At 45.6% G+C, this 13612-nt stretch overlaps 1 protein-coding gene across 1 annotated transcript in view; it reads right to left on the bottom strand.

Annotated features, from left to right (window-relative positions):
• The window catches only part of LOC8043353 (SEC14-like protein 2), a 52946-nt gene extending 49759 nt beyond the window's left edge, over positions 1 to 3187 (bottom strand). Inside the window, exon 1 of the mRNA XM_040222834.3 lies at positions 3056 to 3187. Within this exon, the coding sequence (XP_040078768.3) occupies positions 3056 to 3109 (54 nt within the window). The 5' untranslated portion in view covers positions 3110 to 3187. The remainder of the gene's footprint in view (positions 1 to 3055) is intronic.
• Positions 3188 to 13612: the final 10425 nt, after the last annotated feature.

Genomic DNA, 13612 nt, shown 5'->3' with positions numbered 1-13612 from the left:
CATTTAAAGCTTAAGAGAACTGGCAACAATGATTTTTATGAACAAGATGGATGAAAAATCGTTACTCTCAGACTTGCTTATTGAGTGACTCTGCACAAAACGATGTTCACTGCTTCACCATCCTGTTTAGAGATAAGTTGGCTTACCCGGCCGCCAAGGTACCTCCCTATCGTTCCCATTCCTTGTGAAACATTTGGTGGTAGTTGGAAGCTAAAACCTTTGAGCCGCGACAATTGTTTTTTTTTTTTTTTTTTTGGGTAGCAATGATATACTTTGCATCTAAATATGTTGTTGCAGATCACTTCTATCGTTGAAGGAAACATTGTAATTATCCTGAAAATAGCCTTGGCTGGTAGTGTTGCCTTTTAGCCAAGTTTTTATACAATAACAAACGCCGTAGTCCAATTGCCAACATATTTTATTGAAACCGGTTGCATAAGGCTGAAGGCCACGCATGCTCTGATGCTCGTGGAGATCACTTGGGACATACGGCTCGCGCAGAGGATCGCGTAGCTTGGAGCGTCCTTTTGGAAAACATGCTTTTTCAGTTCGGGCAGATAACAAATTAGGCACATTTGTATCATACAGTGAGCCTCTGCTCGACAAGAAATGTCCGTTTGATAGCTTTACACGGATTTGTTGTATTATCCTCGAAAGTTTTTCAAACGGCGGGTGCGTAAAATGACCAAAAAGGACGTCACGCAATTTTTGCAAAAGTTTGATTTTAAACGCGTGCTGAGAAACAAGTGGTCGTTAAAAGGAAAACGCTTTACGACTTGCGAAGCGTAGCTAATACTTCTTGTCAAAAATTTAGTACACACTAATGAACAGTGTTACAGTGTGCCTGCGTCTGCACCTTTTGTAGCAGTGTCGTACACATTCTGAATCAGTGTTGCTAAGTTAGCTATTTTCCCGCTAAATATGGTAGCTTCTCTTTCAGTGTTCTCTAGCGTTTTTATAGAGTTCTACAATGTAGCCGTTTATCAGTGGTGAAAAGACTAAGATGAGTGGTCATAAAGAGTCGATGGGGCCGTTATCTTTGATTACTTTCGGCAAAATTTCGGTCAAGTAGTGCAACTCTGGCGACTCTGACGAACGACGCCAGAGCTTAACAGCTCTGGATGGCAACGTTCCTATTACGGAATTGTAAATTTTTGAGTTAGCAACATTGCTTAGGAATGAACGACAACCGTAAAGTTTTGACTTCTCGGTTGCATGCGCTAACTATGCAGAAACTTTGGTATCACGACCAATTTTTTTTCTAATGAGAAAATGCAAGGACGAAGGCGAAGTTGCTTTCTTCTGGTGCGCAGAAGCACTTCTCGTCTACATTCCCTAGTGTGTGCGTGTGTGTGTGTGTGTTTGATGTTTCTGTGTATATGCATGTGTCTTTGTGGGAGAAAGGGCACTAACATGAAAGTGCAGATAGAGCCGCGAAATAAATTGATTTCTCTATCGATTAACAAATAATGCGTTCATCGCTTACCAATTTCTTTTTCAGCGAATTTTTGGTTATAATTAGAATCCGGTTTGTCGGGGGTCCCTTTGCGTTCCAACTAAACATATAAATAAAAACAGCGCAAACGAACACAAGGACAAGTAGAAGAAGGGACACAGACACAGCGCTGACTCACGACTTACTTTCTTTCTCATCTTTTTAAAACATATGAATGCATCCCCAACTAGCCCACCTCCAAACATTACTGCGTTCCAACTACATTTGTGCTTTGTCCATATTATTTCAACTCGCTCTTTTGTCTTACCCAAACAAAGGGACTCGCTTTTTTTCGGCATTCATGAATAATTAATTACGCTGTCAGAACCACACGCAAGCGAATCGCTAGTTGAAATAAGTGCCTTTCTTCTGTACTGATATTCATCATAAGACCAGTAGAGTATAAGCAACTTTTTCTGTTGTCATTTTTGCCTGTAGAGCGTTTTTTTTTTTATTATGATAACCAGTTTTATACTTTTTCGGCAGATTTGGGACTCAATGTCAGCCTCAACAAATATAACTAAATTTGTCATACATCTATACTCTATTTTGCTGCCAATCTTCCCGCGGTTGAATATTCCTTCTTCGGTTCGTTGTTTCGAATCTCTAACTTTTAAAGTTTGGTGTAATGTATACGTAGTTATTGTTGAATTGATGTCATTGAAAATGTGGATTTATTAATTTCTTTAAAATTCTGCTACAGCCCCTATATATGACCTTATAGTATATGGCAAATACATTAATAAAGGAATGAAATTACTTTCCTGAAACGCACTGTTCCTGCATTGCTAAGGCTATGCGAATACCAGTAACTGTATTCCTCACAATGCATGCTGTATAATTTAGCATTATTACATAAATGTTATCAACCCCCTAAATAGACGGGCTATTTGATCAAGTAGTTGTTCACCGACTAACCAATTCGAAATTCGGATTAAGTCCAAAACCCTAGGTGTGAGAGAAGTTTGATGTCTTTACTAGTGTGAAAAAGATCCGTTTCTCCAATAAAAGAAATTATAATAAAATGAACAGAAAAAAATGAAGAGAAAAAGTAAAACATAAATAAAATAAAAAGGTATGAGAGTTACATGGCAAGCACGGTGCGGATAAAATATAATTAACTCATAACACAAATACGAAGATTGGCAGCGGCCGGTAAAAGTTTGCTGATACGATGTGGTTTAGTAGGAGGTCGTTGAGCCTTTCTAGGAAAGAAATCATGCCCAGTTTCTCTTTTAAGTGGGAGCGAAGTCGAATATGTAAGCACGAGAAAGTACGATGCAAACCAGTTGAGATCAAAGTCTATATGGGATTGAACCCCAAATGGACATCACAACTATCCTCTTCTCGAAAAACGAGAGCAGTTGAAAAAGAAGAATATCAGCGGGTGAACGTTCTCTTTCGCCGCCTGAAAGATTACATCAATACAGAACTTGATATATACAATCAGAGTTGCGTCTTTAGTAAAAATCTTCAGCGATATGGCGTAACCGCGTGGCTTCGCAGAAGTTGGTGATTTAGGTCGTTGGTTAAACGGAGATCTGAAAGCAGCGAACGTACCCGGTCAAGAGCTGCCCGTTGACTTTCCGACAGGTCCTCCAGATAGCCGCTCATCGTGGCGTGCTGTGCGAAAACCGGTGCCCGCACGTCACAGAGCCAGTATAAGCAAAAAGTTTCCTCTTCTATGTCACAGTGTCGTCGTCTACTCGCAGACTGCGACTGGACCGGGACGTTGCCGACTGCTAACTTCGCTTAAGATGCTTCCGCCGATAAACAAAGCGAAGGAGTGAAAGGGGCTAAGCTCGGCGTCCTCGAACCTTCACGCGTCCCTCAGCACGTAGCGGAGAAATTATCCCGGAGCGCGAGGTCTTACGCTGACGTTGGAGGCGGCTCAAAAGTTGCGATCGAGTACACAGCCGCCGGAGGAAAAAATCTGTTATTTTATCGGAGTGCACGCGCCGTATTGCTTTATAGAGTCAGCGGGCGCTCCCGCGCATCGCCAAGCGTTCTTTCTGCGTCCCCGGTGGTATGTTTGAACGATTGGAATGTTTTCAGCTGCCCGGTGTGTAAAGGCAGCAGTCGTAGCCTGCCAAGGCTCATCGGCCTTGCCGTGTGTTTCGCTGAGGAATACTCAAGGCAAGCTCTCGTTCCCTCTTGTATACTCTGTTTCACCTTATGATGTACCGCAGGAAACGCTAAATGCGCGAGCTCCTTGCTCTATAGGGCACATCTTGGCGGCACAAGCTCTCGTGCGTTAAAAGTAGCTCCCAACGCTATGAGCTCACGCTTCCAGCCTTGTCTGCGGTACAACATCAGGTGAAACGGAGTATAGTATGATCAAATAATGGCAGTCCCATTTCCATATCAGAGGCACCATGATGGCACTATAATGTCATCGTGGTCAAAACGTCGCCAAGCAGCAGAAACAAAGCAAAAAGTTTTGTTTTATAGTAATTTATTCAATTATTATTGCCAGTTTGATGAGTCGATATGAAATGAGTAGCGTATAGAAGAAACAGCGACCGCGGACCATAGAAAACATCAGTGATTGATACATGTTTATGTTTATTTACAATATAGTGCAGGTCATCGCAGGCATAGGTATGCTGGGACAATCAGAATGAAGGAATAATCAATAGGTCTTTTGCAAAGGGTGCAGCGCCGTTCTCACCACCAAAAACGAATTCATGGAGCGCCAGGTGAATCCAGTTGTAGGCATGTAGCCGACGATAGAGGCGACTTTGGAGATCACGGCTAGCAGGCAACTGAGGGCGACCAACTGCGTTTACCTTTCTCTCTTCCTCTTTGGTGTCACATAGTAGATGCTGTGTCCCACGCTAGGGGGCGCCACTGAGCAGCACCGGCATGTCACGGTATACCCGGAGTGTGAGAATGCCAGGTTTGTTTACATCGCGCGCGCCATAGGGGTACAGCGTGATCGCTTGATTTCGGACGCGACGTGGTAGTTCGTTATTGTTCTGTTACCAATGGCACTACATACGCCACTGAAAACGGCGTAAATTTCCCTCTATATCGAAGAGAACAACTGGGGAAGAAGAGATGGGATCAAAACAGCGCAAAAATCTGTGGGCGAGCGTGATGATGCGCTCGAACAACTTAGCAGATGCTTTCACAGCGAATCGTGATGTATTTCGTAATATATGCTTTGCTTTTCTAGGCGATTTTCTTTGTTTAAAATTGTGTTGCTTATATGTCTAGACAGCCTTGATGATAGTACGCCTCAACGGGTGACTTGTCTCTGAGCTGTCGATGAGAAATTTCGCCAGTGTAGAACAATCGCTAAAGGGGTGTCCAAACGGGACACTACAAAACGCACGACTCCGACAAATCGTGAAAATTGAAGCGGACGCGCCCGCTTCAAGCCCGCTTCAATTTTCACGATTTGTCGGAGTCGTGCGTTTTGTAGTGTCCTGTTTGGACACCCCTTAACCTGATATCTTTAACGTGCACCACGCGGTAGTGATTACACGAACACGTGCCGGAACGAAACTCAACCAGGCCGAAACGGGCAGGGGGTGGGGATCGAACAGTTTCTTTGTTTCGTCCTCCGTACGGATTTCACTGGCGGGACTTAACTTCAAGGATAATCCGATAATCTGCATTTCCGTTTACCCCACAGCTGAATTTCGTTCTCCATGTCGCCCGTGTCACCTGTCGCGCTGCAAAGTTGAAATAATAAACAGTCTCCTTTATGCTATCCAAAACGAAAGGAATTAAGCTCCTGTGCCTGTTCAGCAAATCGGACCCCGAGGCTTCCACTTTGGCAATGTCTTGCCTTTATTGCATTGTTGTAGCTGCAACAAAATGTTTTGGACGAGAGAGAAAAAAAAGTGTTTTATGCCGGATGTTTAACTCTTTCGCCCACATGTAGACGCCATTGAAATTATTATTATTATATTTTTTGATTTTCGTGCCTTAAAGCGTGCACTGCTGAACATCTATGCTCAATATTAAGAGTGTTAATTAGGTATTGTAGATGGCTTATGATCAGCAGGGCAAAATTCCATGTGACGTCCCAAAATGCTGGCTGTGATCCGAGGGTTTGTGTTATATTGACAGTAATTATATCTGGTGCAGAAATGTTCTTTCATTTCTCGCAGATCGAGCATTAAAACAACCGCATCTCAGCTCTTTTTAATTATAATGTTATTTTACTGTCATCACGTAACATCTACAACAGTGCAATGTTTCAATTGGCTGCCATTGAAGCTTTAGCTGTTCATCAAACGTTTTGCCAGTTGAAATGAACAATCTTAACCAAATTACTCGCTGATAAATATCATCTGCACAAAACGAGTTCAACTAAAAGGTTTTCTGTTTTTTTTTCTACTTTTATTTGTGTGTAATCGTTTGTTTTCTTTTTTTAAATTCATGTTAGTCTTTTCAACTCTGTACCTCTTAAGAATGTAAAAAAATTGATTATATTAGATCTTTAAAGGCTTATTGTCATTTCCACTTTATACTCTGGGAAAATTCACTTTTTCACTGTAACTACCAAAATGGTAATTACAGTTACAAACATAGCGCTGCTCACGATTTTATTAAGTTTGGTAAAGATCAGGTTGTGTTTAAAAGAAAATGTGCCCAAGAATACCCTTGAGTTTTTAAAGATGTGTAGAAGTGAAGGCCCGGTGGATCTCACTTTGCATATTTAGTTGCACTATTTACACTGTACCAACTGTACTTTGACGAGCTCATCGAGGGGCCTGATCCCAGAGTCCGTGCAGCTAGTGGTCCAGGTACCTCGTGTCCTTAGCTCGTGCCTGTCCCGTGAGCTTGGCGCCGTTCAAGCGCTGGATAGCTGTCGCGCTACAGATACTCCCCCCTAGCGAGGGAGCGGACTGCCGAGCGTTCCGGACTTCGAGGGGATGCGTGTGCAGGCTGGTGTTGATCTGGAACCTGATGCAAGATGACTTTGGAAGGCGTGTAGTTCCAAAGGAGTAGAAATTATGTGTTAAGTGATCTGGCTTGACTCTGTCCAGAGAGACTGTTTCTTCTCGACTCTAGACCTCGAGCGCCATGTTCTAGTTGTCTCGACGCAGTATTAAATTAGGGCCGTCATACGGGGGCTGCAAGGGCTTCTTCACACCATCGCGCCGAACGAACACGTGCGTACATTTGTCGAGGTCGCGGCTAACAAAAGTGAGTCTTGTGGGTGGCATTCTAAAGGAAGCGAAGGTCTTCAGCAAAGCGGACCTTATCAAGGCATTCTAGCAGATCCCCCTAGAACCGGCAGACATTCCCAAGACGGCTGTCATCACACCGTTTAGAATGTCCGAGTTGTCGCGAATGCCCTTTGGCCTCCGCAACGCCGCACAAACCTTCCAATATTTCGTAGACAGTCCTCCGATGTTTGTCCTTCACCTTCGCGTACATTGACGACATCATTGTATTCAGCAACACTCCGGAAGAGCACGCGCCGAACATCTGCGACAACTCTTCTCGCGCTTCCAAGAATACGAACTCGGCGTTAATCCAACCAAGAGTGAATTCGGCGTCAACAGACTTGAATTTCTTGACCACAACGTTGATAGCCGTGGAATTCAGCCGTTACCCTAGAAAGTTGCAGTCATCCAAAGCTTTCCACAGCCCCCGACGACAAAGAAACTTAGGGAATTTCTCGGACTCCTCGATGTTCATCGACGCTTTATACCACAGCGCGCCCAAGTTGCGAGCCCCTATACGACCCCCTGCCGGCCACCGAAGTAAAAGCAGCGCCACTCCATTTGATGCCAACCGCCAACCAAGCTTTCGAGAGAGTGAAAAGTATCGTTGCCAAGGTCACCCTTCTCAAAGTTAGTGATCTAGAAATGAACTTCTTCACTGTGCTTTGTAGGTATCCCCAAACATGGCATAAACGAGAACTTCAAAAATTGAATATGACGTTCGGGCGCACTCAATTTTTGTTTTGTTTTATCCTCAAATATTATGTTTTCTGCAACATCTTTTTTTATTATTACGTTTCCTACACATGTCGATGAGAAACAAATAAAAAGAAATCAACAAAACAAAAAATACTCCGGTCTAGCGTGCATGATCTTACCTGAACAAAGCCTGCAGGGTTTAAGTAGATCGTTCCGATACCTCCGCTACGCTCAATTAAAATACCCGATAACGATACGATGCATGCGAAAAGGCGGGGGCGGAGTATCGGCTATAGTGATGGGAGAGACCGAAACGATCTACTAAAGCTCTCTACTCTTTTTTCCGAACCGCATCCCGCATCTTGCTTCCCTCTCATGTCGGTACCGAGACGTTTTTGGAGTATACGGACCACCCGCATGTTCCCTGAAGGTTCGAAAATCCCATTCCCGAATTCTAGCTCCTTCAACATACGTCGTGATAAAGGCATACTTTTTTGTCCGACCCTAAGATGAATGCCGAAAAAAAGCAAACATATTAAGAAAAAAAACAAAAAACCCAAAATGTATTTTTGATTTTAAAACAAAAACTCAAAATTTTTGTTATAAATAGCTGGAAATAGCATCTTGACGAGTTTCCGTTATTGCTCTGCTGTCGTGGCCAGGCGGCGTTATCTTTCACCGTGTGGCAGAAGCGACGCATTTTCTATCCACCTGTACTGCGCACTGCCTACGCATGTATCTGGCTGACATCCTCTTTTTGAACAATAAACAGCAGGTGCACGGGTCGTTTCGCTTGCGTTTGCAAGAGAGGTTTCGAAAAGGCAAGGCGTATAAAAATATTTTCGTTTTCTTCTAAAAACTTTGAAGGTAAAGTTATAAAACGCATGGGATCAAGAAACGTTTTTCGATTTGTTCCTAGGGGTTTATGCTTTCGACGCTACGTGACGTGATGCTCAATGGAAAAGAAATAGAGCAGAGTGAATGTTGCTCTCTATTTTTCAATCGCAGGAGATGTTTAAAACGAGTGGTAGCCGTATCGCAAAAACCACTAACGAGGTCGCTGAAACATTTCGCTGTATTTTTCAGTGCGCTACAGGAAATATGCGCCTGAAAATATCCGCCATTTTTGTTTTGTTTTTCACTTTAGAAAAAATGATTTGCACGCGAAACAGAACATGACGATCGAGGGTTAATACCTGTTACCGTTGGCACTGAAAATGTAATTCGCACAGCCCAAAGACCGGCGGCGCTCTGTAGAGATTCAGGACTAGCGCCAATCTGAGGCACACAGGAAGAACTTAGGATTTGTTTTTTCCTATCTAAGCATGAGTATTGCACTTTTATCGACCTAAATTTTTGGTCGTTTGTGATGTCTGCTTACTTCATGCCAAATATATTTTTTTTAAAAAGCAAGGATATACAATATATACCCGACAACGATTTCAACCTGCAAACAACGACGGACGGCGAGTCTCCATAAAAATTACAGATTGGCGTCTGTGTCGCTTTCTCACGGTCACAGGCCTGTATATGCACACCAATTCGCAGCTGCAATGGCCTGTATTTAATCCCATTTTCTCTGTTTCGCATTTTGGCGGCCAGGCCTCGCCAGTTTTCGCTGCACGCCTGGGCAGGCCTGCAGCACCCAGCGTTTCTCTCCTTCACGTCTTTTCCGCAAGGTGGCGAAGCGACTTGTGGATTTGCCAATAGACATCACCTACAACTTCCGAGGCTCGACACTTCCCACAAGAAACACTATACTAAATTGACGCGTACTGATCACAGGTTGGAAAGGAATGCTGCGTCATCTTTCGACTCAGTCTCATGACCAATCACTGCGTCGACGAATGCTCGGCAGTGGGCTCGGGCCCAATCGCTCGGTTTGCTCCTTCGTCGTGTGTGGTGACGTTTCGTAAATCAAAAGACGATTGTGAACAGGCACTGAATAATGGTGTTGCTCCGTGTGCTGAAATAGCGCTGAAACTAGGATTTTAACGCGATAGCGTTAAGACACCACCACATTTGCGTCGCGGAGGCCTGCGGCGCGCCGGTCGGCGCGGCCGGCTGCCGACCAAAACTAGTTTTCGGCTTCAACGGCGCAACGTACAGCGCCGCAGAGCCAACCGCTCCTTGCGCGGTTCTAAACTTGTCGCTCCTCGTCGCAGAAGAGAGGAGCCAATAGGAGATCGCGTAGATAGTGACGTTGCGATGTAATGGCGACGCTCAAGCCGGTCCTCCGCGGGTCTTTCACGGTCCGAAGAACGTAGCGTTGTTTCGTGTCGCCTGCTATTCCTATTGCCCCCCGATGCCTTCCCCAACGGAGCGGTTCCTTGAAACTGTGCGACTGTTTCCCTTTTTATATGACAAGACGCAGCCGGACTACCTAGGTAATGACGATAAGAACAACCGCTGGGAAATTATAGGAGAGGAATTCGGAATTACAAGTGAGTTTCTCCGTGGCACTTGTTGCATGTCGTCTTTGCTGTGACGGATGTCGTGTTGATTTGGTGACACTTTCGAAAGTAGCCTTCATATCTGGCGCGCCGCCGGGCTAGCAAAGCACTGACCTGTCCTTCGGTGTTTCGGTAGAACCAACTCGGCCGGACCCAAAACCTGCGCCTCCTTCCCTTCAGAGCGCGGCTACGTCGCAAGATCAATTAACAGGCTAGGATAATCACATTCACGCTGATCACCAGGTAATCATGGACACGTACCATGTAGGCAGCGAGTGCGGTTTCGATGCTGATATATGCGAAAGATGAGAGCCGAAACGGAAGTATCTAACGAAGAGCAGACGACGAAAGGGCAAGAAATCCGACGGGAGGCGCGCGCGCGATCGCGAAAGCCAGTGTTGTCACGTGACGCCCGCAAAACCTGTCGCGCGTGTCGAGAAAAGCCGGCGTCGATGGCGTGACGCCAATCCTGACTGGTCGCTAGGGTCATGACACCACGGCCGAATGACCTCGCGCGAGAATTTGAAACAGCCCACAACGCTCACGTGAAGCGTGACGTCACGCGTGGAATGAAAGTGATTAAAAAACATGACATATAATCCGAATTAAAGCACGCCGCATGTCTCAAATGTTTTCACTTTATAAAATAATTTATTTGCCTTAAAGAAAAATTTGAAGAATTTTAGGTGGGATTCAAACCCACGACCTTTCGAATGTGAGCCAGACACGCCATTATCTAAGCCGCGCAAGGCACGCTTGCACGGCGAATGAGAAGGCGATGCGTACGGGCTTTGATAACATAATCGCGTTCCACTCTTAAAGGAGCTGCGCAACGATTTTAATGTTGAAAGAATTTGCCTCTTCTACTTTTGACATTATTTGTGTTCTCACAAAGGACAGAAAATACATCTTCTTCCTCCGAAATGTTGTGATTCCACTGCGTAGACGCGAAGCAAAACTTAGAATATTTCCCGACCTGCAGCCACGAGCGTCGGCCATAAGAACCACGCGGCGTGACGTCAAAGGGGCACGTTTAAAAAGATAGGAAGTTCTGTAAATAACCTGCTTGATAAAAGGTAACTTTTCTATAAATCTTGTCGTTCCAATAAATATAAAGGTGTCAAAAACCTGGTATCATCGACAAAACTTTCATTACACGGAGTTTTAATGGGGTAATCTATTCGAGGTCAACAAAACCGTCAGCTGTATCTGCACCACAAACAGCCGCCAGAAGCCGGAGGGGGACAGGGGCAAAGCCGGACGGGTATGGCCGGATCCGGACCCGGACGAGCACGTTGTCACTTTCCTCCTTTTGTCATGTTTATCGCGCTGCGCAAGCACATTGTCACGTGGTCGGGAGCGGGTGAGTTCTCGCTGCTCACTTATAGCTCTAGCGATAGAGGTTCACCGGAACCCCGCGCGTCCTCCTTTCATGTCATGGCGCGCGTGACTCGGAAGGTGGAGAAGGACTTGAGAAGTGCCGAAAACCTCAATCTTTGTCAATTTTTTTAAATAAAAACTAGTATATGCAGGCAAAAGTTTTTTTTGGTTCTTTGCTTCAGAAAGGTCGCGGCACCAACTCCCAAATTATTTAAGCAAAACACCGAAATTGTTGCACAGCTCCTTTAAATGCGACGTTCGAGCGTCCTTCAAGTTTTTTTCAATTCATCTTGGGCCACCTTGTGTAATATATTCCGACTTTGTAATGACCCTCAGTCCCAAGAAATACAGGTTTGACAAAGACGCACGCTATTATGCACGTAAATTTCCTGTCTTGTGGTGGACACCGAAAAAGGTGAGTTGACCTATTTATACACCTTTCCATAAAAGCGTATGAGCACGCATTCATCGCTTTATTTGTGACTTATTCACGCGCACTTTTTGGCTGGCTGCAATTGCGAGCGAGCGCTGGCTGGACTGTAATTTGGCACATGTGGACTGATTTTTGTGTCTCGGCCCTAGCTGCGTGAGCGAATGCTGAGCGCGTGGTGGGGGCGAGCTTCCACAGTTCTCTTGCAACATGCATTCCACACCTTCAAGATTGCCGTTCTTAGCAGCCTATATTTTTCTGAGCTTGTTTTGAGCATGGGCTCTAAACAGCTCCCTCAAATACGGTGTCCAGTGAATACCCCCTATCACTCATCTCTATTGTAGTAGGCTGGATCACGGACCGCGGCCTCGGCAGATCGGGCCGAGTGTCGCTACCGGCGGCCATTGATTGACACCAGCCAATGAATGGGACTCTATGGGAAGAACGTTGAAAAAGCCCCGTTTCTCCCATTTCTAAGCTGTTGTCGCCACTGAAACTTTTTAGCTGCTTTTCGATAAGCCCGTCAAAGAGCTTGCGTGTAAAACATTGAAAGTGACAGCCCTCGCAGCTCTTAAAAATAAATATTTTGTAGTCGAGAGTGACTTCGCTGGCGAAAATTGTAGTGCAGCTCAATGAGGCGAGAGTTACCGTGGAGTCGGTGACGGTTTCGTTGCGTTTCGTTTAGCAGACGAGGAGCTCGGAAGGCTTTGCTACGCGGAATTCGCTCACTCCCGGAACGCCGCTGTCGAGATAGAACTTCTTTGTCATTCATCAACTTCTGGGCTTCCCCGAGGACGGTCTCATGGGCGGCAAGTTCCTTTGTTTACTCCACTACGAGAGCAAGCTTGCCAGCTCAGCCGTAGGTGCTCCGGTACGTTTGATTGTTTTAATCGGCGTTCTAACGTTTGACAAATACTGATTCGATCTCCAAACACCCGACATAAGGATCGCAGCACACCATAAAATACTCGCCTCCGAGCACAGCGTACATGCTTCAATATTCTACTTTTGTGTGTTTCTACCATAAACTTGTGTGTAATGCCTGGTGTCAAGCAATGGCCGCCGGTGGCGACACCGACGGGCTCCCGATCCGTGATCCAGCCTACCACAATAAAGCCCCTTGATAAAGGCGTTTTTTACAAGTACCGCCAACCATTGTTGGGGAACCGCGCGAGACACGTGCCACGAGCGGGTGCTCCGCCGCCATTCGCTTCCTAGGGCCGCTCATTTCAGTGCTGCGCCGCCATTCGCTTCCAAGGGCCGCTCGAAACGCGGGTCTCGTGCACTCGCGCATTTGACGCTACTTGCACGACAAACGCAAACATATCGAGGGGCTTTATACCACAATAGAGATCAGTGCCCCCTATAGACACTTTCAGCGCGCGCCAGATTGAGCCGCCATAGCTGTCCTTCTCTTGCCTTACCTAGTGCCACTAAATAAGCTACGATTCAGAGTAACGACACTTGACCATATTGTGGCTTAAAATCATGGCTGCCAGTTATCTGAAGCTCTATCTGAAATCACAGAAAACACTTTTCCGTCTTCCACGAATGTTTAAACAGTTCGCGACAGAGCAAATCAATATTGCTAGAGCTTACTAACACCGAATCTAATGCTGAGGAAGTCGCACTTCTGAATCAAGACGAACGGCAGTTGCGTCTGCTCTGCAGAAGCCCCAAAATGGCGGCGCCCACAACAATGTCGGGGAATGGAGTGCCGATACTCTAAGCGCAGCTCATTTAGTGGCTCAGCCTTACCGAGGTGCCGAGCCACTGAAGCGGGCGTTGACGAGTGAACACAAGGGCCTATGCTGGGGAGAAGGACAGAGTAGCACGTAAGGTGGCAATAACCTGTCCTGCTGTGGTAATGATGAAGTGGAGCGAACGGAATAAGATGGAACAAAAACTGAAGGTCGGTTATGGCGGCGCGCATGCACAGCTGCCTGAAAGCGTCTATACCTGATGAAAA

Source organism: Ixodes scapularis, unplaced genomic scaffold (genome assembly GCF_016920785.2).
Source record: "Ixodes scapularis isolate PalLabHiFi unplaced genomic scaffold, ASM1692078v2 PGA_scaffold5__190_contigs__length_132052651, whole genome shotgun sequence".
Taxonomy (NCBI): Eukaryota; Metazoa; Arthropoda; class Arachnida; order Ixodida; family Ixodidae; genus Ixodes; species Ixodes scapularis.
The sequence above is the reverse complement of the archived record's forward strand: the minus strand, read 5'-3'. Positions and strand labels throughout refer to the sequence as shown.